Genomic DNA, 26,414 nt, shown 5'->3' on the forward strand with positions numbered 1-26,414 from the left:
AAAGTGAACATTAAAAGGCTTTTGTTTTTAATTCAGCCACTGTAGACAAGGTGCTCCTACTTGGGAGTCTTATTTCCCACTGCAAAATATTAATGCTGTACAAAATGTTGAGAAAGGCAGCAGAAAGGACACATGAAGTGGTGGTGATTGATACTAGTCGCTATCACACTGCCAGCAGGAAACTGTCTCCCCATGCTGCAGATGAAGACATAACATGAGCAAATTCCTCCCTCAGTAGCAACTTTCTCTCCTACTTTGTGTGTCAGTCACTGGACATCTATACATGCAGGTGACCTGAGAAGTCTAAACCAGGAAGGAGGTAATGAGGAGCCACTGAATCGACAGCTGAGCATACAAGATCATAGTAAAGGCCCACCAAGCTATCCATATTTTTGCTTACAGCCATCTGCCTTCTGGTTCCATTAGACTCTGAAAGGACATAACTAAAATAGGTAATTAGTTCAAAAGGGTAATAAGGGCTGACACTGCTCTCTCTGTTCTCCACACACAGCTTCTGATAATAAATGTGTTATGTGGACAGTGCAGGATGGTGGGTTTTGCCATTTACCCATCTTTGCATGTCCTCTAAAATTGATTGTGAGATTATTCCCGCTGGCACAGCATCCACTTTGAATAGAATACTGACCAGAGCAATAAGAGCTGTGGCCACTGTAGCCCCCTCACCATCCCTATTTGGCATCGTAGATGGGTCTAAAAGTTGCAGCTATTGGTAAGGCAGCAGAATTCCACTCTGTATATTTTGGAATGATTCCTAAGTGCTCTACAGTTACTCAAGCAGCCATAGGAACAGAAGAATGGTCATAGTAGGTCAGACCAATTGTCCATCTAGCCCAGTATCCTGTCTTCTGACACTGGCCAATGACAGTTGCTTCAAAGAGAATGAACAGAACAGGGCAATTATCAAGTGATCCATCCCATTAATCCAGTCCCAGCAACTGGCAGTCAGAGGCTTAGGGACACTCAGAGCATGGGGTTGCATCCCTGATCCTCTTGGCTAATAGCCATTGACGGATCTCTCCTCCATGAATGCATTTAATTCTTTTTTGAGTCCAGTTATACTTCTGGCCTTCACAACATCCCCCACAAACTAGTTCCATAGATTGACTGTATGTTATGCGAAGAAGTACTTCCTTTTGTTTGTTTTAAACCTGCTGCCTATTAAATTTCATTGGGTGACTCCTGGTTCTTGTATTATGTGAAGGGGTAAACAACACGTCCTTATTCACTTTCTCCATGTCATTTATGATTTTATAGACCTGTATCATATGCCCCCCTTAGTCATCTCTTTTCCAAGCTGAACACTCCCGCTACTGGTTTTAAACTCTCCTCATAGGGAAGCTGTTCCATATCCTTACTCATGTTTGTTATCCTTCTCTGTACCTTTTCCATTTCTAATGCATCTTTTTTGAGAAGCAGTGAAGGATGGGTATTGTCTACCCTGTCCCTGACACCTACAGTGGTACAGTGACATTTCTTGGATCACAGTTTCAAAGAAGCCCCCCTCTATTTTCTTCTCCAAGGGAGAAAGTGGCCTGGGTCACTCACTATAATAAATTAATAACCGCAGAGAGGACAGGTTTATCCCCTACTACAGATAGGGATCAGGACAATGGCAGCAGCTCTAGCAAACGGAGAGGAAACTGTGGCCAGCATCAATCCATGGCTGTATTTAAGGTGCATACAGCACCTTTGTTGTCCCAGTGAGTTTATTTTCTTTAAGTTTGTGAAATAATTGGGTCAGGTGTCAGCATCTTGCTCTGCCCTTAATGTAGCTGCTGATCTGTTTCTCTGTCATCTCTGTTGTGACACATTTCATATATTGATAGATATTCGATTCCATATTATTTTGTTCAGGTAGACTCAAAATGGGGACAAACAAAACAACGTGGCCTGTAAAATACTGTCACATAACACAGAAAGTGAGTATGCAGACTTCCTCCTATCCAGCTCTTTGGAAATGTTACTTGATAAGATCATAAGAGACCAATTACCACGTCTTTATCAAAGTCGCTGAAGAAACAGCTACTCCAATAATTGTACTTACAAGTTCCACCAAAATTTCCTGTAAATTCTGATTCTCCCAAATGCTCTTAAAAAGGACTACACAAGTGACTATTCACTCCATAAGTTAAGGAAAAACATTAACCTCTCATCATTTAAAAAAAGTGTGTCTACATTTAAAATGAAAAATGTTCCCTCCATTAAAATATTGCATAAACAAACTATGCAATCAAAATTGGCTAAGCCATAACATGTAGCCAATACAAATTCATAAAAGAAAGGAAATACCAAGTTTTGGACACCACTTAGCTGTACCTAATTTGCATTGCAGGAGTGATAAACCAAGGTCTGAATCTTGGACCTACAGCACAGACCTCTACCACTGGAGCTAACTTAAGCAGAAACTCAGTAGCCTGTTATTCTTTAGTGAACCAGCCATCACAGAGGGACTGAACATGCACTTTTGCAATGAGTTACACTGTCATCTCACATGATCCATCCATTGTAAAGCGAATAAACCCCTTGAGGGCTCTATGCCACACACACACACACTTCCCCTATTAGATGAATATAATGGTCTTCTCTATTCCCTTTGGTCCTGGCTCAAAAGAGTGTACATTTTGTGTGTATAAACTATATAATTTTTTCAACTCTCTCTCAACTCCCAGACTTTCACCCACTTGCCTAACAACCCATAAAAGACAATTTTCCAAAGATGACATAAACCAGCTCTTCCTCTGCTCATAAGTGAAGTTTCATAGGTTTTTTTTTTTAAGAGCTTTGGCAACTCCCCCAGCCCTTTCCAATTTGCTGTTTTTTTCTCCTAAATGAAAGTTTATTTGAATCACTGCATCTAAAAAGACTGTTTCCAAAAAGAAAGTGTTCAAAAGGGTCAGAAAGTAAAACTGCAAAATTTCATCCAGCTCTAGTGAAAACCATCAACATGTTGAATGCAAATATGCAAACCACTTTATCTTTGAAAAAAATGTGGTCTTGGTAGAAATTCTGGTGCATTCTTCGTAGCATTTAGAGACTGAACTGAACATTTAGATTCAGCACTTTTTTCTGCCACAGGGCAGCATCTGTTGCTTGAAGTTGAGAAGGTTAAATTGCACACTTTACTTTTAATATAGTATCACTTTATTGGGAAAACAAGAACTTTCAAAGGACAGGAATAGGCAGATGGCTCATTAAAGCCTGCTCTTATAACCATTATTTGTTATTCCTATAACAAGTCAACCAATCATTTTAACATCAAGCAGTACATTTTTGAAGAGATGTGCAGAGAGAGATTTAGCTTAACAATTCCCTCTCATAGTGGGAGTTGTATAGCTCAGTCTCTGCTCAATGGTTTGAAAATTTACCCACAAACAACTGTCTAGGCGATCACAAACACAGTATCTAAAGTCCAGATCCACAAATGGACTTAGACTTTTAAACCCTAGTTTTAGGCACCACTGCAATCCAGAAAACTGCTTGGCTGCTGTGTAACCCAGTAGACACAAATTCACTTATGCCTAAATATTCATTGTAAAAGTCCCCATGTCACTTAAGTTTCTGCCTCTGGGTGTGCATACTGCTGCCTCACTCTAGGTGTCTGGATGCCTCTCTCACACCTAAGCCCCAGTGCGATCCACAAATCAGGGAAAGACAGACATTCACCCATGTATCTTGCCTGCAAGGCCCAATCTGGTAGGCATGCTCACAACCCCATTTAAAATCCAGATGGAAATGCAGGTAGTGGAGTCTCCCTTATAATTTTTAGCTCTGGGCTTAGATCACTCACTCAGGCTGTATGAGAAAGAGGTTCAATTCCCACTTCTGCATGATAGGGAGAAACGTTTTGAACACGCGGATCTCAGCTCTCAGGCTGAGATCAAAGCTTTTGATACGATCTCCCACAGTATACTTGCCAGCAAGTTAAAAAAGTATGGATTGGATGAATGGACTATAAGGTGGATAGAAAGTTAGCTAGATTGTCGGGCTCAACGGGTAGTGATCAACGGCTCGATGTCTAGTTGGCTGCCGGTATCAAGCGGAGTGCCCCAGGGGTCGGTCCTGGTTTTGTTCAACATCTTTATTAATGATCTGGATGGTGGGATTAATTGCACCCTCAGCAAGTTCACAGATGACTCTAAGCTGGGGGGAGAGGTAGATATGATGGAGGGTAGGGATAGTGTCCAGAGTGACCCAGACAAATAGATATCTGATGAGGTTCAACAAGAACAAGTGCAGAGTTCTGCACGTAGGAAGGAAGAATCCCATGCACCACTACAGGCTGGGGACCGACTGGCTAAGCGGCAGTTCTGCAGAAAAGAACCTGGGGATTACAGTGGACAAGAAGGTGGATATGAGTCAGAAGTGTACCCTTGTTGCCAAGAAGGCCAATGGCATATTGGGCTGTATTAGTAGGAGCATTGCCAGCAGATTGAGGGAAGTGATTATTCCCCTCTATTCGGCACTGGTGAGGCCATACCTGGAGTATTGTGTCCCATTTTGGTCCTCCAACTAAAGAAGGGATGTGGAAAAATTGGAGAGAGTCCAGCGGAGGGCAACAAAAACGATTCGGGGGTTGGGGCACATGATTTAAAACGAGAGGCTGAGGGAACTGGGGTTATTTATTCTGCAGAAGAGAAGAGTAAGGGGGGATTTGATAGCAGCCTTCAATTACCTGAAGGGGGGGGGTTCCAAAGAGGATGGAGCTAGGCTGTTCTCAGTGGTAGCAGATGACAGAACAAGAAGCAATGGTCTTAAGTTGCAGTGCTGGAGGTCTAGGTTGGATATTATGAAACACTATTTCACTAGGAGGGTGGTGAAGCACTGGAATGGTTTACCTAGGGAGATGATGGAAGCTCCATCCTTAGAAGTTTTTAAGGCCTGGCCTCACAAAACCTTGGCTGGAATGATTTAGTGGGTGTTGGTCCTGCTTTGAGCAGGGGACTGGACTCGATGACCTCCTGAGGTCTCTTCCAACCCTAATCTTCTATGAGTGCCCAAACCACTGGGAAATGGCATATTCTGCCGTAGAGCCCCTCAGTTTCTCCTGTTGAAGATATTCCCTCTTGAACAAAGAATTAGAGTCACTGGAGAAGAGACATTGGACCCTGGATCTCCCACATGGGTGTCCTAACTCCAGTCAAAACAGTCATTCATTTGCTCTCTCTCCCTGGCCCAGTAACTAAGTGTGCAGCCCCAACATAGGCACAAAACTCCTCAATGGGGTGTGGCTTAGGACATACCTTTCTGGTCAGCATCTCCTCTTGGCTAGTTTAGGGAGCACCCTGCCTAGTGTGCTGGCATTTGTGGATTCCACCCTTATGAGCCTATTTCTTCTTTTCATTGTATAGGGCACCTAGGCACCTAATCTAGTCTTTGTGGGTCCCATTATTGTTCCAGTGATTTTCTAGGCACCTAAGACCTTTTGTGGTTCCGGGCCCATGTGCCTAAATAAAAGCTATACTCCAAGAATTCTCTCTGCAAAAAAGTGTCCTGTTATTTGCTGAACAGAAAATTACTTGCTCTAGATTCACCTTTGGCAGGTTTCTAAACTTCAACTATCTTATCTTTTGTGTCAAAATGTTTTGCAGTTAGTTCAAGTTGTTCATGTAACTAAAAAGATATTTTTAATCCACAGTGCTTTTTTAATTAGTTACTATTATAAATATCTGCAATGTATAAGTTCTGAAGATCTCACATCTTAAGATTACTTGCTTATTAACATCTTTCTAAAGTAGAGGTCACACTTCACCTACCCTTTCCTAATGATTTCAGCTCTCCAGTAAGCAAAGGAGAAAGTCTTATGTCCTATTGATTCTCTTCCACCTTACCTGCACGGTGATAATTCAGACAGAGGTTCAAAAACTGTATCTGTGGGCGAAACTGAAGAATTTGTGCAATATGAATGAGTTAAGTTTGCAATCAGAACATTTTTTTTTTGCATTTCCTGAATACTTAAAATATGACCTTAATGTTCTTGTGTTTGTATTATAATTATAGCAAATAAAAAAAAATCTATAGCAGTTCTCCAAACTGATTTATTTTATTTATTTTTTAGATATATCCTTCAACAAAGTTTAGGGAGTATTACTTAAATCATTTATAGCATACCAGCTAGATTTTGTTTTTTTCCAACCGTTGAATTTCCAGGCTTATAAAACTCTGTCTATTCAGTATCACTAACGCTAACTAAAAATACTCCTAATATTTATTGTATTTAGTAGCTCCATGATCTGCACCTTGGACTACCATTCATTTGATTACCCTTCATCCGCTTTCCCCTATTTTCTGAAATATCTATGGTATGTTAGCCTCATGAATTCCATTATCGTTCGTCTCGGCTAACTTCCTATGCAATAATTTGGAAGTTTATCCTTTTATAGCATTCCAACTGCTCTACATTTTTTATAACGTTTATTTGCAGACTAATCATTTGTGCAAAGCATCAAACACTTTTCTTAACCTCAAATAATTTGCCAGATTTGGGGCAAAATTTTCAAAAGCACATAAGTTACTTAGGAACCTACAGCTAGAGCCACAAAAAGGTATTTAGGTGCCCTAGTCCATAATTTAGACACCACTGCCATTCTCAAAACGACAGTCCAGGTGCCAGTGTACCCCACAGCTCCTTCCGGTTCTGCAGTCAGACCTGCCCAACATCAAACAACCTGCTTAGAGCCCTCTCTGAAGCCAAAGCCCAGTGGTCCTAAAGTGGGATTCTCAAGGTAGGTATTCCCCCGCCTATCTTTCAGGCAGTCTCCAACCATGGCTTCACACCTGTCCCAAAAGACAGCCAGGGGTAAGCAGGTTGGGAGGGAGAGAGTGTGTCAGAGCCTAGTAGTTAGGACACTCATCCGGGAGGTGGGAAACCCAAGTTCAAATCCCTGCTCTCCCTGATTTGGAAGAGGGACTTGGAACCCAGCTCTCAAACATCCAGGTGAATGCCCTAACCATCAGGTTATTGAGTATTCTGGAAGGTGGGTTCTCAATTACCCCTGTTGAAACTGCTCCACTTTCCATAAATCATTAAATATTCATTGGACTAAAGAGAGAGTGACACTATAGCCTAGTGGTTAGGGTGTTCAGCAGAGATGTAGATTCAAGGCCCTGCTCCAAATCTGGCACAGCAAGGGCCTGAAACCAGGTCTTGCACATCTGAGATGAGAAATCCTAACCAAGAAAGGTCTGGGTTTTGGCTGCTAGAGCATGGGTTTTTTAAGCAACTCACCTGGCTTAGGTTCTTAACTCCAGGAAAGTGATTTCTTTCCTCTGCATTTCACTACTAGCTAGCTTGGACAACTCCATGCTTAGTCTGTAAGGATCCCATCCTTCAGTGCCTAACTCTAATCATGCATTGTATGGGGAGCATGGGTGCCCAATTTAGGGCTGAGGATTAGGTGGCAGCCTAGGGATTAGGTGATGGTACACCTAACTTCCTTTGGGGATCTAGGCCCTTAATCCAACTGAAAGTCAGCAGAACTTAGAGGGAGGGAGAGAGTCACATAGGCACATCTGAATATTTTACCTTTTGTCATTATCTTCAAAGGTTATATAATTGAAACAAGAAAAGTATCCTTATATTGTTTAAGTATAGAAGTTGTATGTGGATGACAGCACGACATAAATAATAGCCTTTTTATAGACTAGACATAATAAGAATTAAGGGTACATCTAAAGTTCAAGTTGGGTGTAGCCATAGCAGTGCCCTTGAGTAAGTGCCTCTGGTCTCAGATGGGCATGACTTTGGGTGGCTAACACGTCTTGCAGCTACAGTCTGTTTTTAACACACTAGCTCAACGAGAGCTAGAACAAGTATTTGTCCTCGAGTTCAAAGTGCAGACACACCCTTAAAAGTAAGTCACAAGACACAGCAGACTCATTTTCAATTAGAAGCTACAGTACTATCCATGCTTGTGCTAATTCTTTTAGAGGGTTGCTTTGTCATAAATTATGTACTTCCAATAAATAAATTTGTCCCACCTGCTCTGTAATCAACAAATTGCAAGATACTAGCCATTTAACCTATCACAGGAAATCAAACTGTTACAGATAGGATCAATCGATTCCTGAATACATCAGAGACTGAAACATATTCTGCTACCAGCAGTAAGATGCAGAAAATTACACGTTGAAAAGCTATAACAGACACTGTTTCGCATATAATGCATATTTATACACCCTGAAAATGCATGATTACTGAGACGCCTAACAATGTAAATTTAAAACATTGAGCCTCACAAACAAAATGTCAGCAATTAAATTTTAGTACAATTTTGAAATACCATCATCTGCAAATCAATTCATTAATGAAACTTTAAAATTAAAATTCCCATAATACAAAGACACTGCTGCTTACCAGCGTAAGAAACCTTTTTCTGATTGTATGCTTAGTGGCAGCTCTGGACTGAAATTATGCTGACGATCACAACCAGTTTTCAGACTGTTTTCGTCATACCAAGTAAATTAAAATTAAATATTGTTGCTGCTCTGTCTGATGAATTGCTTTCTATTCCGCTTGTTTTGGTTTAGAATGTTGTCTCAGGGTTTCTCAGTTTTATTCTCTTATTTTTAGTGCATCTGACTCTTTGTTGGTCTCCTATGTTTAGTTTTGACCTCACTTTAATATAAATTAAAATGTCACTGCCAACAGCAGCCTGGGAAAGAGTGAGAACCAAAACTATGTAGTAATTTTCCAATTCAAGTAAAAATTTGGAAACCTCCATATATCTTTACAAATGATGCCCGTCTAGAGAAGCAACTAATAAAGGGATGGAAAAGGAAAATTTAGACTGAGTATCAGGAAAAATCTTCCTGACTTATATTAAGTTGTAAAATTGTTTCCAATGACATTCAAATGGTTGAGGTGAAAACCAAAGCTGGTCAGGAAAAAAACCTTTGATGGAATCGTTTTCTGAAGTAAAATGCAATTCCATTGAAATAAAAATGCCTTGCAAAGTCATGCTGATTTTACCAAAATTTAATTTAGGAAAAATAATAAGAAATTTCCAACAATGTCAAAACATTTTTGACACTGTCTAAATGAAACATTTTGACTTTTCATTTTGAAATGACTTTTCATTTCAATTTTTTTATATTTTGCATTGTATATGATAACACACGTTTTAAAAAGTCAAAATCAAATAAAAATGTTCCCATCATTCTTATACATTTTTTGAGTTGTCCTTAGTGGGGAATTTCAAAATTTTCAGGTTTCATTCCAATCTGAAATGAAGCAAATTTTTAAACCTTATAAACCTTTAGTGAAATGGAACATTCACCCTCTGTGCAATTCATGAAGTATGGACATTTAAAACTCGACTGAAAAGTACGGTAGTAAACATACCGGATGGTACGATCCTGTATCGGCAGGAGAATGAAAAGGATGATTTACATTTCTAATATCTAATATCTAAATCTACTAGATGAAGCGGGGGGGGGGGGGCGCGGAGGAGGGAAGAGGCCACTGCTTAAGGCAAGGATGCTCAAACATTTTCATTGCCTGGACTATATTACTTTATTTTTCAATTTAAGCAAATGCTGTAGTTGCATGCTAAGCGGTCACAAACTGAATGGAAGGAGGTCTGCATGACTGATTTGGTGGTGGTGGGAAAATGGTCTGCCAGACTCTCTATAAAGATGTGGACGACACTATAAAATCATCATTGATAAAGTTTGCAGGGAACACAAAAATTAGGGGAGTGGCAAAGAACGAAAAAGAAATAATTATTCAGAGCGATATGGATTGCTTGGTAAACTGGGGTGAAGCAAGCAATATGTAATATTATTAATTATTATTATTATTATTATTATTATGATAGTCACACTTACAGGACTGGGGGATTCTATCCTGGGAAGCAGTGACACTGAAAAAGATTGGGGGGTCATGGGGAATAATGAACCACACACAAGCTTCATTGTGGCCAAAAGGGCTAATGCTCTCCTGGGATGCATAAATAGGAGAATCTCAATAGGAGAGTAGAGAGGTTGTTTTACCTCTGTATTTGGCACTGGTGAGACTGCTGTTGGAATACTGTGTCCAGTTCTAGTGTTCACAATTCAAGAGGGTTCAGAGAAGAGCCACAAAAATAATTAAAGGATTAGAAAACAAACCTTATAGCAACAGATTCAAATAACTCAATCTGTTTAAAATAAGAATGTAAGAATGGCAATTGGTCCATTTAGCCCAGTATCCTGTCTTCCAAAAGTGGCTGGTGCCAGATGCTTCAGAGGGCATTAACAGAATGGGGCAATTAAAGTGGTCCATCCCCTGTAATCCAGTCACATGGTCTGCCCGTCACAGGTTTAGGGACATCCAAAGCATGGGCTTGCATCCCTGACTATCTTGGCTAATGGCCATTGATGGACCTACCCTCCATGAATTTACCTAATTCTTTTTTGAATCCTTTTATACTTTTCACCTTCACAACATCCCATGACAATGAGTTCCACAGGTTGATTTGGCTGTGTGAATAAGTAATTTCTTATGTTTGTTTTAAACCTACTGCCTATTAATTTCATTGGTTATCCCTGGTTCTTGTGTTATGGAAGGAGTAAAAAATACTTTCTTATTCACCTTCTTCACACCATTCACCATTTTATAGATCTCTATCATATCCCCCCCGCTTAGTCGTCTCTTCTCTAATATGAATAGTCCCAGTCTTTTTAATCTCTTCTCATATGCAAGCTGTTCCATACCCTTAATTTTTGTTGCCCTCCTCTGTACTTTTTCCACTTCTAATATATCTTTCTGGAGATGGGGCGAGCCAAACTGTGTGCAGTATTCTAGGCATGGGCATACCATGGATTTGTATAGTGGCATTATGATATTTTCTGTCTATTTTCTAACCTTTTCCTAATATTTCCTAATGTTCTGTTAGGGTTTTTTTGTTTTGTTTTGTTTTTTGGACTCCTGCTGCACATTAAGTGGATGTTTTCAAAGATCTATCCACGATGACTCCAAGATCTCTTTCTTGAGTGGTAACAGCCAAGTAGGCCTAATCATTTTGTATGTATAGTTGGGATTATGTTTTCCAATGTGCATTACTTGCACTTAACACTGAATTTTATCTGCCATTTTGTTGCCCTATCACCCAGTTCTGTGAGATCCCTTTGTAACTCTTCACAGTTAGCTTTGGACTTAACTATCTTGAGTAATTTTGTATCGTTTGCAAACTCTGTCAACTCACTTTTCATCCCCTTTTCCAGATCATTTATCAGTATTTTGAACAGCAGTGGTCTCAGTACAGATTCTTGGATGACCCCGCTATTTATGTCTCTGTACTGTAAAAACTGACCATTTATTCCTACCCTTTGTTTCCTATATTTTAACTAGTTACCGATCCAAGGGAGGACCTTATACCAGGAAGCCTTACTTTGATTAAAAGTCTTTGGTGTGGGACCTTGTCAAAGGCTTTCTGAAAATCCAGTACATTATAGCAACTGGATCGCCCTTGTCAACGTTTGTAGACTCCCTCAAAGAATTCTAATAGATTGGTAAGGCATGATTTCCCTTTATAAAAGCTGTGTTGATTCTTCCCCAACAAATTATGTTCATCCATGGCTCCGATTATTCTGTTCTTTATTATAGTTTCAAACAATTTGCCTGGTACCTAAGTTAGGCTTACTGGCATGCAATTACCAGGACTGCTTCTGAAGCCTTTAAAAAAAAAAAGGCAGCGTTACGTTATTTATCCTCTAGTCATCTGGTACTGAGGTTGGATTTAAGCGGTTCTCAAACTGTGGGTCAACAAACATCAGCGGTTCTCAAACTGTGGGTCAGGACCCCAAAGAGGGTTGAGACCCCATTTTAATGAGGCTGCCATGGCTGCTTTAGAGTTGCTGGGGCACTGGGCTGAAGCCCAAGTCTCATTGCCCAGGGTCAAAACCAAAGCCGAAGGACTTCAGCCCTGGGTGGTAGGGCTCATGTTGCAGCCCCCCTGCTTGGGGCTGAAGCCCTTGAGCTTCAGCTTTGCCCCCCGCCCCACCCAGAGCGGTGGAGCTCGGACTTTGCCTCTCCACCACACCCGGGGCAGTGGGGCTTGGGCGGGATCAGGCTTCTGTCCCCCCTCCTGGGGTCGTGTAGTAATTTTTGTTGTCAGAAGGGGGTTGTGGTGCAATGAAGTTTGAGAACTCCTGGGTTACATACCACAGCAATTTCATTTCTGAGTTCCTTCAGAACTCTTGGGAAGGACATATATCGGAAGGACAGAACAGGTCATGCAGGGGGGTTGGGAGTGGCACTATATGTGAAAGAAAATGTAGAATCAAATGAAGTAAAAATCTTAAATGAATCCACATGTTCCATAGAATCTCCATGGATAGTAATTCCATGCTCAAATAAGAATATAACAGTAGGGATCTATTATCGACCACCCGACCAGGACAGCGATAGTGACGATGAAATGCTAAGGGAGATTAGAGAGGCTATCAAAATAAAGAACTCAATAATAGTGGGGGATTTCAATTATCCCCATATTGACTGGGTCCATGTCACATCAGGACGAAATGCAGAGACAAAATTTCTTGATATTTTAAATGACTGCTTCTTGGAGCAGCTGGTACAGGAACCCACAAGGAAAGAGGCAATTCTAGATTTAGTCCTGAGTGGAGCGCAGGATCTGGTCCAAGAGGTTACTGTAACAGGACCGCTTGGAAATAGTGACCATAATATAACAACATTTAACATTCCTGTGGTGAGAACAACACCTCAACAGCCCAACACTGTGGCATTTAATTTCAGAAAGGGGAACTAGGCAAAAATGAGGAGGTTAGTTAAACAGAAATTAAAAGATACCGTGACTAGAGTGAAACCCCTGCAAGCTGCAAGGACACTTTTCAAAGACACCATAATAGAGGCCCAACTTAAATGTATATCCCAAATAAAAAAAAAAACACAGTAAAAGAACTAAAAGAGAGCCACCGTGGCTTAACAACCATGTAAAAGAAGCAGTGAGAGATAAAAAGGTATCTTTTAAGAAGTGGAAATCAAATCCTAGTGAGGTAAATAGAAAGGATCATAAACACTGCCAAATTAAGTGTAAAAATGTAATAAGAAAAGCCAAAAAGGAGTTTGAAGAACAGCTAGCCAAAACCTCAAAAGGTAATAACAAAATGTTTTTTAAGTACATCAGAAGCAGGAAGCCTGCTAAACAACCAGTGGGGCCCCTGGATGATCTTCTGCAGTTTCCACAATATGCTATGCATCCGATGAAGTGAGCTGTAGCTCACGAAAGCTCATGCTCAAATAAACTGGTTAGTCTCTAAGGTGCCACAAGTACTCCTTTTCTTTTTTCTTTTTACGAATACAGACTAACACGGCTGTTACTCTGAAACCGAGATACAAAAGGAGCACTTAAAGATGATAAAGTTGTTGCAGAGAAACTAAATGAATTCTTTGCTTCAGTCTTCATGGCTGAGGATGTTAGGGAGATTCCCAAACCTGAGCTGTCCTTTGTAGGTGACAAATCTGAGGAATTGTCACAGATTGAAGGGTCATTAGAGGAGGTTTTGGAATTAATTGATAAACTTAACAGTAACAAGTCACCAGGACCAGATGGCATTCACCCAAGAGTTTTGAAAGAACTCAAATGTGAAATTGCGGAACTATTAACTAGGGTTTGTAACCTATCCTTTAAATCAGCTTCTGTACCCAATGACTGGAAGATAGCTAATGTAACGTCAATATTTAAAAAGGGCCCTAGAGGTGATCCTGGCAATTACAGACTGGTAAGTCTAACATCAGTACTGGGAAAATTAGTTGAAACAATAGTAAAGAATAAAATTGTCAGACGCATAGGAGAGCATAAATTGTTTGGCAAAAGTCAGCATGGTTTCTGTAAAGGGAAATCATGTCTTACTAATCTATTAGAAAAAAGAAAAAAGAAAAGGAGTACTTGTGGCACCTTAGAGACTAACCAGTTTATTTGAGCATGAGCTTTCGTGAGCTACAGCTCACTTCATCGGATGCATAGAATATCGTGGAAACTCCAGTTTCCACGATATGCTATGCATCCGATGAAGTGAGCTGTAGCTCACGAAAGCTCATGCTCAAATAAACTGGTTAGTCTCTAAGGTGCCACAAGTACTCCTTTTCTTTTTTCTTTTTACGAATACAGACTAACACGGCTGTTACTCTGTAATCTATTAGAGTTCTTTGAAGGGGTCAAAAACATGTGGACAAGGGGGATCCAGTGTACATAGTGTACTCAGATTTCCAGAAAGCCTTTGACAAGGTCCCTCACCAAAGGCTCTTACATAAATTAAGCTGTCATGGGATAAGAGGGAAAGTCCTTTCATGGATTGAGAACGGGTTAAAAGACAGGGAACAAAGGGTAGGAATAAATGGTAAATTTTCAGAATGGAGCAGGGTAACTAGTGGTGTTCCGCAACAGTCAGTCCTAGAACCAATCCTATTCAACTTATTCATAAATGATCTGGAGAAAGGGGTAAACAGTGAGGTGGCAAAGTTTGCAGACGATACTAAACTGCTCAAGACAGTTAAGACCAAAGCAGACTGTGAAGAACTTCAAAAAGATCTCACAAAACAAAGTGATTGGGCAACAAAATGGCAAAAAGAAAAGGAGTACTTGTGGACCCTTAGAGACTAACCAATTTATTTGAGCATAAGCTTTCGTGAGCTACAACTCACTTCATCGGCGCTGTAGCTCACGAAAGCTTATGCTCAAATAAATTGGTTAGTCTCTAAGGTGCCACAAGTACTCCTTTTCTTTTTGCGAATACAGACTAACATGGCTGTTACTATGAAACCTGTCAAAATGGCAAATGAAATTTAATGTGGATAAATGTAAAGTAATGCACATTGGAAAAAATAAGCCCAAGTATACATATAATATGATGAGGGCGAATTTAGCTACAACTCATCAGGAAAGAGATCTTGGAGTCATCGTGGATAGTTCTCTGAAGATGTCTATGCAGTGTGCAGTGGCAGTCAAAAAAGCAAACGGGGTGTTAGGAATCATTAAAAAAAGGGATAGAGAATAAGATGGAGAATATCTTATTGCCCTTATATAAATCCATGGTGCGCCCACATCTTGAATACTGTGTACAGATGTGGTCTTCCCATCTCAAAAAAAAAGATATATTGGCATTAGAAAAGGTTCAGAGAAGGGCGACTAAAATTATTAGGGGTTTGGAACAGGTCCCATATGAGGAGAGATTAAAGAGGCCAGGACTTTTCAGCTTGGAAAAGAGGAGACTAAGGGGGGATATGATAGAAGTATATAAAATCATGAGTGGAGTGGAGAAAGTGAATAGGGAAAAGTTATTTACTTGTTCCCATAATATAAGAACTAGAGGCCACCAAATGAAATTAATTGGCAGCAGGTTTAAAACAAATAAAAGGAAGTTCTTCTTCACACAGTGCAGTCGACCTGTGGACTTCGTTGCCTGAGGAGATTGTGAAGGCTAGGACTATAACAGGGTTTAAAAGAGAACTGGATAAATTCATGGAGGTTAAGTCCATTAATGGCTATTAGCCAGGATGGGTAAGGAATTGTGTCCCTAGCCTCTGTTCGTCAGAGGGTGGAGATGGAGGGCAGGAGAGAGATCACTTGATCATTACCTGTTAGGTTCACTCCCTCTGGGGCATCTCGCATTGGCCACTGTCGGCAGACAGGATACTGGGCTGGATGGACCTTTGGTCTGACCCAGTATGGCCATTCTTATGTTATGTAATACCATCTGGTCCTGGTGATTTACTACTGTTTAATTTATCAATTTGTTCCACAACCCTTTACTAGCATCTTAATCTGGGAAAGTTCCTCAGATCGGTCACTTATAATGAATGGCTCAGGTGTGGGGAAACTCCCTCACACACTCATCAGTACCAAGGGATTCAAATAATTCATTTGGCTTCTCTGCAAGGGCCTTATCTTCCTTGAATGGTCCTTTAGCATTTCAGTTGCCCCGTGGTCCTACTGATTGCTTGGCAGGCTTCTTACTTCTGATGTAACTAAACATTTGTTGTTGTTGTTAGTTTGTGTTTTTTGTTAGCTGCTCTTCAAAAAAAATTTTGGCCTGCCTAATTTTACTTTAACATTTGAATTGCCAGAGTTTATGCTCCTTTCTATTTCTTTCAGTAGGATTTGACTTTCATTTTTTGAGGGATGTGGTTTTTTGCCTCTAATTGCCTCTTTTAATCTGCTGTTTAGCCCTGGTGGCCATTTTTTGGTCATCTGTTTTTGGTTGGTTTTTTTCCCCTTTAAATTTTGGGTGTATAATTAGGGTGGATAAAAATCAATGATTTAAAAAATAATAATTTAAATCAGATTTTTTTTTATAAAATTCTTTTTGATTATAATAGTTTTAATTAAGGTTTCAGAGTAGCAGCCGTGTTAGTCTGTATTCGCAAAAAGAAAAGGAGTACTTGTAATTTGTTAGTCTCTAAGGTGCCACAAGTACTCCTTTAGTTTTAATTAAGATATCTTTGAGCTATAATGTATCTCATCATGGAACAGGGATTATAAATTCTAATTCTATAGTTGAGACAATATATTCATGTAATGTTTAAGAAAAGTTTTGTAAATGAGTTCCAATAGTTCATGGATTAGGGACCCAATTTTATGAGGTTCCAGGGGCTTCTGTATAGATTATTTAGGTTAATGTTTCTATCTACCAATGGGACTCAGTGCTCAGTCTAGAAGATACCATCAGAGATGCTTAGTTTTGCAGTTCTCAAAATGTGGATTTGTGGTTCCAGAGATAACATGCTTGTTAACAGCAAAAAATGTTTTTAAAGAAATACATAATATATAGAGGTGAGAAATAACAGACCTCAACTCTACTGTTCCTCTGAAAATTTGTGTACACAGAGTCAATCCCTTACCTCTCTAAAAGTGCAAAGTTTCAAAAAGTTCAACAAATAGAAGATTGTTGGGGGTGGAATAGATCTGGACAAGGAGAAAAAGTCTGGAGATAAATGTGAGAAGGCAGTGACAGGCAGTAGAAACAAAAGTGAAACTGTCTGAACAGCATATTCCAGAAGTCTTGAAGTCTTTCTGAGTGTAGCCTTCATTGATTTAAGATCTACCATACCATTCTCTCACTGGAGGGGAAATCCTATAATGGCAGCAGGCTGTAAAAGGGACCCAGTTTGGGAATAAGAAACATTCAAGAAATATATGTTTGCTGATGATGTTTTAAAGAAAGTCACACCAATGAACTGATGGAAGTCACTTAAGCACTTAGATTCAGAGACTGCTGAAGTGATAATCTCACTTTTAACAGCAGTAGCTTCTTCTGCTGGCATAGAAAGAATATTTTCTCTCTTTGGATTAATTCATTCCAAATTGAGAAATCATTTGGGACCTGAAAAAGCAGGAAAATGAACAAATTATGATTATGAACAAACAGGAAAATGAAGGTGAAGACGACTGAGTTAGCTGCAGAAGCCAATATTTTAAGTTTCTCATGTTGACAGAACAAACATAACAAGAATACTTAAAGAGAGCTGTAGATTCAAAACTGGAAGTTCAGATTAGCTTGATTGAAATGGCTCTGACTGCTGCAAACAATTTCCAGTTAATACAAGCTGATTACCAACTTTTGGGATCATTTTAAATAGTATGAATTATTGTTGTGTGGGAAGTAAGAAAACTATGAAATATGTTTGACATGTTTAAGCCAAATACCAGAGAAATCTATAGTGTATTGTGTCAATGGGCAAAAGGGCACAAACAACATAACGCAGAACACTGAAAGAACTAGACTGAGCCAACAATTAAATTTGGGGCTGACCCTCCCCCCTTTATTTCAACATCTAGTTTAAGTACTGTTTCTGCATCCTCAGCACTGGGGCAACTGTATAAGTCAGAAAAGGTGTTGTGTATGAACAGCTACTTAATTTAATTTTCTCCTTAAACTCATTCTAAGACTGATAAATATATTTACAGCACAATCAAATATCAAGTGAGTAAAATACTGCCATCACAAATAACTTTATTAATTGGTATAGCAGTTAATACTATACACTGCTTTGTCTATAAACAACTTTCGGTCAGATAGACACTATCCAGTGCTGAGGCCCCAATTTTTTTTTAACTTAAATTGTTTTGAAGATATTACTTTTTTATTTTTCCAAACTGATCCTTCAAGTTGCCAAATCTAAAGAAAAAAATTCATAAAGTTTGGTCCTTTCTCCAAAATGCAATGCTGTATAGACCATAGCAGTAGCTACTATCAGTGTAGTATCTACCATCAGAATGAAAGCAAAGCACTATGGTGAAACACATTACATTCATTACATTCATTCTGAAAAATGTCCTTGTGGCTTGAAGGACTGATTTGAAGAAATTAACATTTACTGGGAATCTAGGACCTAAGATCTACTACATTTAGAAAATTTGTAAAACTGGTAAAATATCACACTTGGCCATCTTATGTCCTTTTAAGACAAAAAAAAAATCCAAGGATTTGAAATTGAAAATTAAATTAACATTTCTTCTCGTTGAATACATTTTAGCTGTATTTTCTAAATGTTTACGTGTCTGCACCACTTGCATAGTTCAAAATGAACTGGACAAACTGGAGAAATGGTCTGAAGTAAATAGGATGAAATTCAATATGGACAAATGCAAAGTGCTCCACTTAGGAAGGAAAAATCAGTTGTACACACACAAAATGGGAACTGACTGCCTATGAAGGGGTATTGCAGAAAGGGATCTGGGGGTCATAGTGAATCACAAGCTAAATATGAGTCAACAGTGTAACACCGTTGCACAAAAAGCAAACATCATTCTGGGATGTATTAGCAGGAGTGTTGTAAGCAAGACACGAGAAGTAATTCTTCTGCTCTGCTCCGTGTTGATTAGGCCTCAACTGGAATACTGTGTCCAGTTCTGGGCACCACATTTCAGGAAAGATGTGGACAAACTGAGAAAGTCTAGAGAAGAGCAACAAAAATGATTAATGGTCTAGAAAACATGACCTATGAGGGAAGACTGAAAAAATTGAGTTTGTTTAGTCTGGAAAAGAGCAGACAGAGGGGACATAACAGTTTACAAGTACATAAAAGGTGGTTACAAGGAGGAGAGAGAAAAATTGTTCTTCTTAACCACTGAGGATAAGACAAGAAGCAATGGGCTTAAATTGAAGTAAGGGAGGTTTAGGCTGGACATTAGGAAAACTTCCTGTCAGGGGAGTTAAGCACTGGAATAAATTGTCTAGGGAAGTTGTGGAATCTCCATCATCGGAGATTTTTAAGAGCAGGTTAGACAAACACCTGCCGGGGATGGTCTAGATAATACTTTGTCGTGCCATGAGTGCAGTGGCCTAGATGTCCTCTCAAGACCCCTTCCAATCCTAAGATTCTATGAAAAAGCCATATGACATGTAGGTTTATGCAAACTAGTTTACACTCTGTGGCTTTCACAGTTTAAATACTAACTCTATTCTTGACAAACTTCCAGCACAGGTTGGAATATTATGGATATAGCACCCAAGAAGAACCTTTTAAGAGGAAGAAATCACTGTATCCATATCACATATATCAACAAACGATTCTACAAATACTTTTTTTTTTGCAGTTTCTACGAGACATGGGGCAAATTGAAAAGGTTCTATACATTTTTTAAGAGCAGCTTTGAAACCTGAGAAAAATTAAGCATTTTGTTATGTTTACAAGCATTAATCATTCTCTCCTGACAGAAAACTTACAAGTAGATAGTAAACCTTTAGTGCTGTTGGACAGGTAACAAACATATACTCTTTTTCAGCACTTGTGTCACATAATCTGAATTTTAGTAACAAACCTCGTTCTCAGGCATGTTAATTCTCTGCAGCATCTGTCACTGCTCTGAATGGTTGATCATAAGTACCTCTGTAGTCATCTCAATGCTATTAAGCAGATGGCAGCGCTAAATCCGAATGATGTAGTACATCTCCCTAGTGGACTTTGTTTCCATATACTACCATTATTCTACAATTCCTCAGTGATAAATCTTATGTATTCTAGAGAACATTAAATAGTGAACTGACAATGGCAATTGATTTATTAGCAGTAGTTTGCCTTTGCCCTATTATTGTCTTTGCAAACACTTGTGTAGATCATGTATGAAGCTTCCACGGCATAAAGGCCATTGGCCTAATTTTTTCTGTAATGTTTTAGAGATTTAATATTTTAATGAAATTTGTCTTCAGAGTGAACATGTCTAACTCTGGTCTACAGATTTGAAATAATTCCCTGTTAAAATTCTCCTTTTTCCTCTATTATTTTCTAATCTGTGGATTTTCATGATAAAATGTTCTAGTATTAACATTAGGCCATTAAAACAGGAACTTCTTTTGACCATAAATCCAAGTAAAAGATTACTGCCTGATGTATGGTTTTGAGAAGTATTATTTGTAATTCAACTTTGTTTCATAAATATCACACACACACACACACACGAGTGAAGCTGGTAAAAAAAAAAAGGCACTTGTGTGCCAAGCAAAATGAATACAATAATATGGGGGTGGGTTATTGTTTTAGCAGTATTTAACTTCTGCAGTTCAATTTATATTTAAACAGATCATTTGTGCGATATACAGCAATGTATGTTAAATTATTATGTATCTATGCTGTGCAGCTTTCATGAAGAAATTACTGAATGCATAATGCAAAAGCTGCCTGCAGAAAAGCTATATTGCATGGCATATGGCAACATTAATTTTAGTCTTTTTGCTTTCCTTAGCTTGGCACTGAAAATCTACCATGAGCGTTCATAGCTTTTGACTGTTTCCATTATACTCTGGTTTTTAGGTAGAGTTGGCTGTCTGACAATTTCACAAATGTTTACTATTCTCTAATTTTCAAAAGCTAAGCAACAATGTTTCATTTTATCTTTCTCACTATGACTGGACTGCTTTAGCATTGTTTGTTCAATTAGCCTTACTAATTTGTATGGGTTTAATTTCTATCTAATATTATCCCCTAAATGTTAAGTGCTGCATGGGAATTTAATCACATATCTCCCACAGAAGTCAATGAAGCTGGCTTGCTAAATCCAGCACACAGAGTTATCTATTTGAAGACTATCATAATTGCCAAAGATAGTTCCTTTGAAAGCCCACCAAAATACACTCAATTATTTGTGGATTTACTCTATGAACAAATGACTTGTAGACGATGCAACATTTTAGTATCCAAAATGGAAACACTCCCCACAGCTATTGTACTTGCTTGGTGGGACACTACCATGTATAAGAATTGGAGAGAAATCTCAAATTTAGTCTTCTCCTCTCTGGTATTAGAGTGAAAGGTTTTAAAATAAAGCCCAAGGTTGATAGGTACCAGGAGTCATGCAAAAAGTGATTCTCAGTGATGACATTTGAATACCAAACAAAATGCCATTAATAAAACTTAAAATGGGCAACACTTTCAGTCTCCTAGTTGAAGGTTGGCTACTATATAACAATATTGGTGGCTGGAGAGAAGGGGAGGTTAGGTTGTATAGAGAGGAAGAGCTTCTCATGAAGACAAGTGAAGATTCAAGTACCCACCCACAATATTTAGACCATGGTGTCTGAATGTCATATCATTCCCTTCAACCCCTATCAGCTACAGATATCCTGTGGAGATAGTAAGGAGGATGTGAAAATATCAGATCGTGCAGTGCTAGAGGAGAGTTCTATCCAGTTGCACTGGATGCCCCAAAATGGAGAACAAGCTACAAAAATTTACTACTGCACTTCACATTAGAGATGTACTTAGGTGAGACAGTGAGTTATTCATTCCACTGCAAGAACATTCTCTTTAACTAACACTGTACTATTTTGTTTCACATAAGAAAACCATCTGACTCAATCTAGAATACCAAAAATACCACTACTCTGAGATGTACAAGAAATACTCTAAAAAGTCATTATTTTGAAAATCAGGAATCCTAAAACTGAACAACAGCAAATAGATGAAGCATCTATAATTTCCCATGAGTAGTAGAAACACACATACAGTGGGGTACATTTCAAAACTTTAGTTTCTAGAGGTATTTCCAGTTCTAGTGGTATTCCTCATTTTAAGTACAGGGAATATCTCTGAAATCTGCAATATTTTTAAATCAGTATGAACTTTTTAAGCATACCAAGTACCCAATGTACTAGAAAAAAGGAAAATGTACCCCTGTCGACTGAGTTTAAAAGAGGCCTATTCTAATATTTGCTTTAATATTATTTTAGGGGTATTTAAAACAAGCAAAACTTGCTTTTACATGCTAATCAAAAAGTGACCTATTTTAAACATAATACATCAAGGTTTTTTTTTTTTTGCCTTATAATTAGGGGACAGTATCAAATGGTTTAAAGATACTATAGCATCACAATTCTCTTTTGTTTCACATTATTTGTGTTACAACAAAGACATTTAGATATATTCCAGTGTTACAAGCATCTCTCAGTACTTACAAATGACATTACAATATGTGCTACTCTTTGATCATCAGATTAAAAATTGTTCTGTGTAGCTCAGGTGGTTTACTTATAGCTATTAGTTTTAGCCTGCTAATGCAATTCTGAGATCTCTTTGCATAAAAAATGTGAGCCTGGATTGTGTGAGCAATATTTCAGCGAGCCAGTTCATACCCCCTTCCCTTTCACCATGAACTACCCCTATTGTTTATAAAAACAGCACAATAAGTACGTGAATAAGTCATTCTTTTAAAAAGTTTACCAAATTTGGAGTTTAGTGAACATAACTGGAACTATACCTCACATGCAACATAAAGCAACTACCTAATAAAGTAGTTCTACGCTGGTGAGGCTCAAGAATAAACTTCATGGCTAATAATCAGTATTTTACATGTGAATTACATGTGGTGTTTCATTTTCTTGGAAAATTCATTTTTGCTCATCATCATTCAGAGGACCATCAAAATTTGTAAAAGATAAAAAAACTTCATAACAGGTCTTGTTTAAAACCTGACAAAAAGGAAAAACAAATTCAAATAATAATTTTTTAAGTTTTAGTCTAGTCCAGTATTTTCATTGTGCTATCTGAAAGCATAGCCGTCAACAGCAAATAAAACCTATTACTAACATAAAAAGCAGCAAAGCAAAATAGAACTGCCAACGTTAAAGTAAAAATTTGAAGACTTTTTGACCAGTATCTCAACATGATTTTTTTTAGTAAACTGCAGCTATTTTCTAAAGGTAGTATGCAAGGTAGACACGTCCTCCAGAGTTCTTAATGCTTCTGGTGTACACATCAGAATAAAGACTACTCTTTTCCGGTTGTCAAAATCTTCATAAAAAACAAACAAACAATCTCAGTGAAAACAGTGTAATTTACACTTTCCACCGATTTTTCACTTTGAGCAGTTTGCCTGGTTTTGAGAGCTTTCTTGCCTCACAAAGACTTAAATCATTCCTGACAAACAGAATGGCAAAATATTCCTCAGTTGCCAGCTGGGAAAAAGTGTTTTCCCTCCTCAACTGTGTTGTGAAATTAGGGTTCTTTACTTTTTCAGATTTTGCTGCACTGCTACAATGCATTTAAGTAAAAGTTGTCTTTAACTTGTTTACTGGTGGGGGAGATATATTGTCAGTTTGAGCAGCACACTCCCTATCCTTAGAAATATTGTAAAGGACATCTTACCCATGAGAAAAAAGGTAAGAGAAATCTTTTAAAGTCAATCACCATGGATAACAAATGAAACATAAAACCAGAATATCTGCATACTCAGCATGGTCAGCACAATGAGCTCAACCAAATAAAAAGTTCCCTAAAATAAAAGCTGCAGAATATTTGAAATTGTTTTATCAAAATCTATTTGTACTGAACAAGTTATACATATTATCATTTGATTTTTGAAATTTTTCTAAGTCAAGTTCCAACAAGCTAAAAAGTGAGTGAAAATTCCTTTTCTTTCAAGTATACAGTTCAGGCACCCTATAATGCCACTCTCAACCAAGTTTCTGAATAATGTCATCTTGTAAAATTTGCCATTCTTTCACTAGCTCTTCTCCTTGTTTACTTGGTTCCTTTCAACCCTTTTGGCAGCAATCTGTCTTTTGTACATTCCTGATAGAGAAGTATATAACACTGCAGATTGTTGGTGCTAACAATCCTCTTAGTTATGCTGTTATGTACTGAAAGAAAAATTAGCTCATGGATTGTAGGAATTTTCTGCTATAAATACAGTGGGACTTATACTTACCTTTGTGCCTGGGTGCTATAGCTGTTATCATAGGAGTCGTAGCCCTGCTCATCATAAGCAGTGCCATATCCATCATCATACTCCTGAAAAAATATAATAGAAAAGTAATGTTAAAATTTAAAGAACACACTTCAGAACCTAAAAGAAATATTTTAATAATTATAAATGTGAACACTATCCACTGAAATCTAAATTCATGCAACAAGATGTACCATGAAACTATAAAATATTAATTTACTTAATACACACCAATTCTACCTAGGAGGCAACATAACTCTAAGATTTATGTAGTTACGTTGGATTTAAGTTTGAGATCTTGGTGGCAACCTGTTTTGCACTTTTATGAGACATTAGCATGTTGAATAAAAATGGCTACATACCACAAAATAACTGTGGTTCTTCAAGGGTGCTGCCTCTGCATATTTACACCTGTGGAATGTCTGGAGCCACAGACCTTCAAGAAAGCAGTGTCAGTTTGGGACCTCTTGTGGTAACAAACTTTGGACCCAAAGTTATAAAAAGGCTATGCAAATCCAGTTGCCTTGGCTCTTTTCCCTAAGCTCAAGAATCCTGTAAGAGTAGAATTCTGAAGAAGAGAGAGGCTGACAGGCAGTGCAATTATGCAGAGACAACACCCTTAAGAACCACAATTACTAACATAAGTAACCATTTGTACTTCTTGAAGTAGCCTCTGCATAGTCCCAATGGGGGAGTTTAGTAAACGGCATAACCCAATGAAGGAGGGCAGAGATCTAATTAAACAAGAATTGTAGAACTGCCCTCCCAAAACCAGCATCAGAGCTAGATCCCAAATTGAGAGAGCAGCGTTGTATGAAGGTTTATACAGAAGTGCAGGCAGGACCCTTCCAGATGTTTATAATGAAAAGAATACAGAGGTATGCCCATGATATTGGCTTATGTCTGGTAGAGTGAAATCTAGAACTGTAAAGAACTGACACCTTAGATAATTTACAACATGACTCAGTGCAAAGCCTAATCCACTTAAACAGGTGCTGACTGGAAATGGCATTCCCTTCACATTGATCCCCTGAGGCTACAAAATTGTTGACCTCCTAAAGGCCTCAATTTTACCCAAATAACTCAAAGTAACCATAGAAGGTATATAAACCTAGTTCCCCCGGATAAGAAAGAAGCTTTGAAAAGATACTTGGGAGACTGATGATCTGATTCAGATGAAATTAAGACATGACATTTGGAATAAATTTGAGATAAAAATACAGGATAACTCTCTCTCTTGTAGATGTAATTGTGACTAAAAATGGTGCTTTTAGTGTCCAGTGGAATAAAGAACACTGTCATAAGATCTCCAGCTGTACAATCTTGTCAGCACAACACTAAGGTTCCTTGATGGAATAGGTTCTCAACTCTGATGGGAAAACACCAGGCCCTTTCAGGAATCTTCTGATGACTGAAAACAATAGAAACATCCACTGGGAGATAATATAGTAAGATTCTAGATAGATGCTCCTTGATAGAATACAAGGCGAGACTGAGACACCAAGTACAATACATATTTCAAAATCAATTATATGGGCATGACTCATGGAGACATTATCTGATTATCTTTGAGAAAACATCTTCTGAGAAGAACAATTCAACACACATGGCTTTCTAGAATATAGCAGAGCCTTCTCTATTTCCACAGAGCATTTCACATCAGAAGTAGTCAATGTCTTATGATCAAAGCAATGGAGATGAAGTGACTCCAGATTGGTAAAATAAAGAAAATAGTCTTCCTGTGATAGCAGGTATGATGATGAATGTAGAAGATCTATGAACTTCATACCAATACTGTCTAGCTCATACTAGGGCAACCAGTATGATTTGGGAGAATGTCTTGTATCTTTTTATTACCATTGGAACTGTTGGAAAGGCATAAAAGAATCCCTGGCTCCAGTTCAGCAAGAATGTGTCTGTGATAGTCTATCCATCCCTGTCTGTTTCAAGGAACACTCACACTGTTCCTGCAGCCAGCAACTGAGAGTCTGTTGCCATATTCTCTGTCAGATCTGCCAAGTTGCATTTGATCAGCCAGACTCCCATCCGACACAGCCATTGCTTCCTGGCATTATTGTTAATTAGAACCTCATTATTTATTAATGTAAATATTTAGCCATCATGTTAACAACATTGCCCTTATTCAATGCCACAAAGGATTTGAGATAACCCGATAGCTTCGTTCCACTACATTTATATGGCACTTGGTCTCCTCTCCCAGATTCCACCAAT

At 38.5% G+C, this 26,414-nt stretch overlaps 1 protein-coding gene across 1 annotated transcript in view; it reads right to left on the reverse strand.

The window, feature by feature from the left end:
- Positions 1 to 26,414, reverse strand: part of KHDRBS3 (KH RNA binding domain containing, signal transduction associated 3) — a 190,952-nt gene that overhangs the window by 11,733 nt on the left and 152,805 nt on the right. Inside the window, exon 7 of the mRNA XM_074943812.1 lies at positions 24,165 to 24,247. Coding sequence (XP_074799913.1) covers positions 24,165 to 24,247 — 83 coding nt within the window. The remainder of the gene's footprint in view (positions 1 to 24,164; positions 24,248 to 26,414) is intronic.

Source organism: Natator depressus, chromosome 2, assembly GCF_965152275.1.
Source record: "Natator depressus isolate rNatDep1 chromosome 2, rNatDep2.hap1, whole genome shotgun sequence".
Taxonomy (NCBI): domain Eukaryota; kingdom Metazoa; phylum Chordata; order Testudines; family Cheloniidae; genus Natator; species Natator depressus.